The sequence below is a fragment of the Canis lupus genome, chromosome 21, assembly GCF_003254725.2.
Source record: "Canis lupus dingo isolate Sandy chromosome 21, ASM325472v2, whole genome shotgun sequence".
NCBI lineage: Eukaryota > Metazoa > Chordata > Mammalia > Carnivora > Canidae > Canis > Canis lupus.
The window spans coordinates 30,585,550-30,590,988 of NC_064263.1; the positions used below are offsets into that span (position 1 = coordinate 30,585,550).

A 5,439-nucleotide genomic window follows, 5' to 3' on the forward strand; every position below is an offset into this window, starting at 1 on the left:
TGCTGTTACCCTAATACTCCTCCCCATAAAAGTCAGGGATTTCTTGTCTCTTGCTGCTTTAAGGATCTTCTCTTTATCTTTGGAATTTGCAAGCTTCACAATTAAATGTCGAGGTGTTGAACGGTTTTTATTGATTTTAGGGGGGGATCTCTCTATTTCCTGGATCTGAATGCCTGTTTCCCTTCCCAGATTAGGAAAGTTTTCAGCTAGAATTTGTTCAAATACATATTCTGGCCCTCTGTCCCTTTCGGCGCCCTCGGGAACCCCAATTAAACGTAGGTTTTTCTTCCTCAGGCTGTCGTTTATTTCCCTTAATCTATCTTCATGATCTTTTAATTGTTTGTCTCTTTTTTCCTCAGTTTCCCTCTTTGCTATCAACTTGTCTTCTAGGTCACTCACTCGTTCTTCCACCTCGTTAACCCTCGTCGTTAGGACTTCTAGTTTGGATTGCATCTCATTCAATTGATTTTTAATTTCTGCCTGATTAGCTCTAAATTCTGCAGTCATGAAGTCTCTTGAGTCCTTTATACTTTTTTCTAGAGCCACCAGTAGCTGTATAATAGTGCTTCTGAATTGGCTTTCTGACATTGAATTGTAATCCAGATTTTGTAACTCTGTGGGAGAGAGGACTGTTTCTGATTCTTTCTTTTGAGGTGAGGTTTTCCTTCTAGTCATTTTGCTCAGTGCAGAGTGGCCAAAAGCAAGTTGTATTGAGAAAAAGAGAAAAAGAGAGGAGAGAAAGAAGGAAAGAAAAGAGAAAGAGAAAAAAGGGAAGAAAAAAAAGAAGAAGAAGAAAAAGAGAAAGAAAAAGAAAGGAGAAAAAAAGGGGGTGGGGGAAGGAAACAAATCAAAAACCAAAAAAAAAAAAAAAAAAAAAAAAAAGAACCACGGGGGAGTATCTTCTGATTCTGTGTTCTTTAAGTCCCTTGGCTTCTCCTAGAACTTGTCCGTCTAGCTGGTCTTCTGGGGGAGAGGCCTGTTGTGCTGATTTTCAGGTGTTAGCAGTTGGGGGAGCTGCTGTGCCCCTGCCTGGTGCAGGGCTCAGTGGGGGTTGTTTACCCCGTGAGGCCGCAGGAGGAACAGCCCCAGTGGCGGGGCAGCTCTGGAAACCTGGATTCAGCTCCAGAGCTCTCTGTCTGCAGGGCCTGGAGGCTCCGGGCGGGGCCGCTGATCTGCTCAGCTGGGGCAGGAGCGTCCTCGCTGTCCTGGGCCCTCCCGGCCTCTGCCTGTCCCGGGGGAGGCGGGATCCTGGGCTGTGTCCCGGCGCCCTGTGCTTCGGAGCCTGCGCTGGTGGATTCGCGCTCCCGGGCCGCGCAGCCCCCTCCGTGGAGCCGCCGCCCGAGCACCCCGAGCTGCTCCTGGAACTGCGCAGCCCCCTCCGCACGGAGCCTCTTCCTCTGCCCGAGCCCCTCCGAGCTGCTCCCGGGGCCGCGCAGCCCCCTCCGCGGAGCCGCCGCCCGAGCCCCTCCGAGCTGCTCCGGGTCCCGCCGTGCGCGCTGCAGCCCTTAGGGAGCTCGGCGCACTCTCCTGGGCGCGCAGTTGCTGTTACTGTCCCCGGGAGCCCAAGGGCATCCTCGCCCTCCTGGGTCCTGCTCCACCTCCCCACGAGCCCCTTTCCCCCGGGAAGGTCGGTGCAGCTCCTGCTCCTCCGGGACGGGGCTCTCCTGTCCTGGGGACACTCGCCCCGGCCTCAGCCCGGCTCCTCGCGGGCCCCTCCCCCTTGGAGGCCTTTGTTTCTTTATTTCTTTTTCCCCGTCTTCCTACCTTGATAGATGCGCGAACTCTTCTCACTGTAGCATTCCAGCTGGTCTCTCTTTAAATCTCAGGCCGAATTCATAGATTTTTCAGGATAATTTGAAGGTTTTCTAGGTAGTTTGGTGGAGACAGGTGATTTGGGGACCCTACTCTCCCGCCATCTTGCTCCTCCCTCTGCTTTAAGATTTTCTATTCAGAACAGGTCTCTTAGGACACTGGGGATTTAAATCATGAGACAAATATTATACTTAAAACATAGGTAAAAAAATAACTAAGGGCGTGGGTTCCAGGACATTGCTTTCTATTGAGAGAGAGATAATTTAATCATTCTGAAAACATGCATATTGAGACTTGATGTCCTGCATGATATTTTCATGTAGTGACCTCTTAATATTTAGCTATTGCTGTGATGATTGCTCTCCATTCGGATGGTTCTTTCCTCAAGATACAATTAAAAGTGTCAGAACCTGAGAGATCAAGAGGTCAAATCCATGTCCAGTGGGAAAGACATCACCTCATTGGATTCACATTGGCCATCATCAGGAGCCTGTGATGTTACAAACGAGGGGCCACCTTAGCCAACATTCACTGAGAATGTGTTTGCTTCTAGGCAACTGAAGAAACAACACAGAATGGAGTACTGGAACTCCACCTTGGGCAGTGGCTTTATATTGATGGGGATTCTGAATGACAGTGGGTCTCCTGAACTGCTCTGTGCCACAATCACTGTCCTATACATGTTGGCTCTGACCAGCAATGGCCTGCTGCTCTTGGTCATCACAGTGGATTCCCGGCTCCATGTGCCCATGTACTTCCTGCTCGGCCAGCTCTCACTCATGGACCTCCTCTTCCCATCTGTTTTCACTCCCAAGACCCTCATGGATTTTCTGCAGAGTGAAAACATGATATCCTTTGGAGGCTGTGCCCTTCAGATGTTTCTGGTATTGACACTGGGTGGTACAGAGGACTTGCTGCTGGCCTTCATGGCCTATGACAGATATGTAGCCATATGTCATCCTCTGAACTACATGGTTTTCATGAGGCCAAGGGTCTGCTGGCTCATGGTGGCCACGGCTTGGATCCTGGCATTTCTGAGTGCTCTAGGCCATACCTTGTATACCATGCACTACCCTTTCTGTAAAGTTCGGAAGATCAGGCACCTGCTCTGTGAGATCCCTCCTTTGCTGAAGTTGGCCTGTGCAGATACCTCCCGATATGAACTCTTGGTGTATGTGACGGGAGTGACTTTCCTTTTGATGCCTCTTTCTGCCATTGTTGCCTCCTATGCACTAATTCTGTGTACTGTGCTTCACATGCCCTCAAATGAAGGGAAGCAGAAAGCCCTAGTCACCTGCTCCTCCCACCTGACAGTCGTTGTGATGTACTATGGAGCTGCCACATTCATGTATGTCCTGCCCAGTTCCCTCCACAGCCCCAGGCAGGACAACATCATCTCTCTTTTCTACACGGTTGTCACTCCAGCACTGAACCCCCTTATCTATAGCCTGAGGAATCAGGAGGTCATGGGAGCCTTGAGAAGGGTCCTGGGAAAATATATGTTGCCAACACACTGTACCTTCTAAAGAGGATTCATGGCTTGTCTCTCACCATTTCTTTTCCCAATCAAAAGTTGTACAGAACTGGTCTTTATGTGGTACTCTGTTCAAGTAGATAGAAACACTTAAAAAATTTCTATTTCAATATAGTTGTGAGCATTGACACCTTAAGCTGTACTCACACGGGACACACCACCCTGACCTTGTAAAAGGAACTAGATGTTCATATTGTAAAAGATACTAGAAGAAGTAAAGCATGAAATGAGTATCATAGACTCACTTCATGGTAGGGCATCATCATGACATGATTAGCAAGTAAGTCGACATGGTTAGGGGACCAAGTTTCAGTTTCAATATCATGCAGCAGTGAGAAACAGCATTAGTTTTAGGGTGACCAAGTTCAGTAACCTCTAAATAACAGAGGAGGACTGCTCTCTTAGGTGATTAAAGTTAGAAATAAATATCCTCATAAGATAAAGTGGCCTTTTTTATTAGGTTTTTCAAGCAATTATTTAGAAATAGTAATAGTTTTATAAGTGCATTTGTACTCAAGACTAAGAAGTAGTCGATATTGAATAGATAAAGATAATACCTATGTTGAGATAGTGAATAAGGAAAATGGTGCATCATTATACTGTTTAAAAATAAACAAGAGATGAATAATATAGAATATGAAGGTATCAGATTTGATACAACATACACATACAGTTACAGAGACATCTGTTGCATTTATGCTTGAATTAAAAAATGTGAAAGATCTAAATGTGAGACAAGATTCCATCAAAATCCTAGAGAAGAACACAGGCAACACCCTTTTTGAACTCGGCCATAGTAACTTCTTGCAAGATACATCCATGAAGGCAAAAGAAACAAAAGCAAAAATGAACTATTGGGACTTCATCAAGATAAGAAGCTTTTGCACAGCAAAGGATACAGTCAACAAAACTAAAAGACAACCTACAGAATGGGAGAAGATATTTGCAAATGAAGTATCAGATAAAGGGCTAGTTTCCAAGATCTATAAAGAACTTATTAAACTCAACACCAAAGAAACAAACAATCCAATCATGAAATGGGCAAAAGACATGAAGAGAAATCTCACAGAGGAAGACATAGACCTGACCAACATGCACATGAGAAAATGCTCTGCATCACTTGCCATCAGGGAAATACAAATCAAAACCACAATGAGATACCACCTCACACCAGTGAGAATGGGGAAAATTAACAAGGCAGGAATCAACAAATGTTGGAGAGGATGCGGAGAAAAGGGAACCTCTTACACTGTTGGTGGGAATGTGAACTGGTGCAGCCACTCTGGAAAACTGTGTGGAGGTTCCTCAAACAGTTAAAAATAGACCTGCCCTACGACCCAGCAATTGCACTGTTGGAGATTTACCCCAAAGATACAAATGCAATGAAACGCCGGGACACCTGCACCCCGATGTTTCTAGCAGCAATGGCCACGATAGCCAAACTGTGGAAGGAGCCTCGGTGTCCATCGAAAGATGAATGGATAAAGAAGATGTGGTTTATGTATACAATGGAATATTACTCAGCTATTAGAAATGACAAATACCCACCATTTGCTTCAACGTGGATGGAACTGGAGGGTATTATGCTGAGTGAAGTAAGCCAGTCGGAGAAGGACAAACATTATATGTTCTCATTCATTTGGGGAATATAAATAATAGTGAAAGGGAATATAAGGGAAGGTGGAAGAAATGTGTGGGAAATATCAGAAAGGGAGACAGAACGTAAAGACTGCTAACTCTGGGAAACGAACTAGGGGTGGTAGAAGGGGAGTAGGGCGGGGGGTGGGAGTGAATGGGTGACGGGCACTGGGTGTTATTCTGTATGTTAGTAAATTGAACACCAATAAAAAATAAATTAAAAAAATGTGATCTGACATGTGTAGAGACATTTTTGAAACATCAAAACAGTTGCAAGAAGCTCATATTTTTAAAGTGAGCATATGCGTGTTCGTGTCCATAGGAAAGGTGGGATTAATATATAATTGACTTTCTAGTTAACTTAAGCATGCTTTATTTTTTCATTTGATATAGATGTGGAAAGATTAGTAACATAAGTTGGGAACTGAAATCTGTTCAGTTAGGAAGTTCTAAAA

The 5,439-nt window shown here is 45.2% G+C and overlaps 1 protein-coding gene across 1 annotated transcript; it reads left to right on the top strand.

Moving 5' to 3' along the window:
* The first annotated feature begins 2,370 nt into the window (after window positions 1-2,370).
* LOC112667935 (olfactory receptor 2AG2-like) lies at window positions 2,371-3,417 on the top strand. Its single transcript, XM_025459993.2, has one exon. The coding sequence runs from the start codon at window positions 2,388-2,390 to the stop codon at window positions 3,336-3,338; it is 951 nt and encodes a 316-aa protein (XP_025315778.1). The 5' UTR covers window positions 2,371-2,387; the 3' UTR covers window positions 3,339-3,417.
* Window positions 3,418-5,439: the final 2,022 nt, after the last annotated feature.

Excerpts from the sequence above, each read along its gene's own strand:
- LOC112667935 (XM_025459993.2), top strand. The coding sequence starts at position 2,388 with ATGGAGTACTGGAACTCCACCTTGGGCAGTGGCTTTATATTGATGGGG.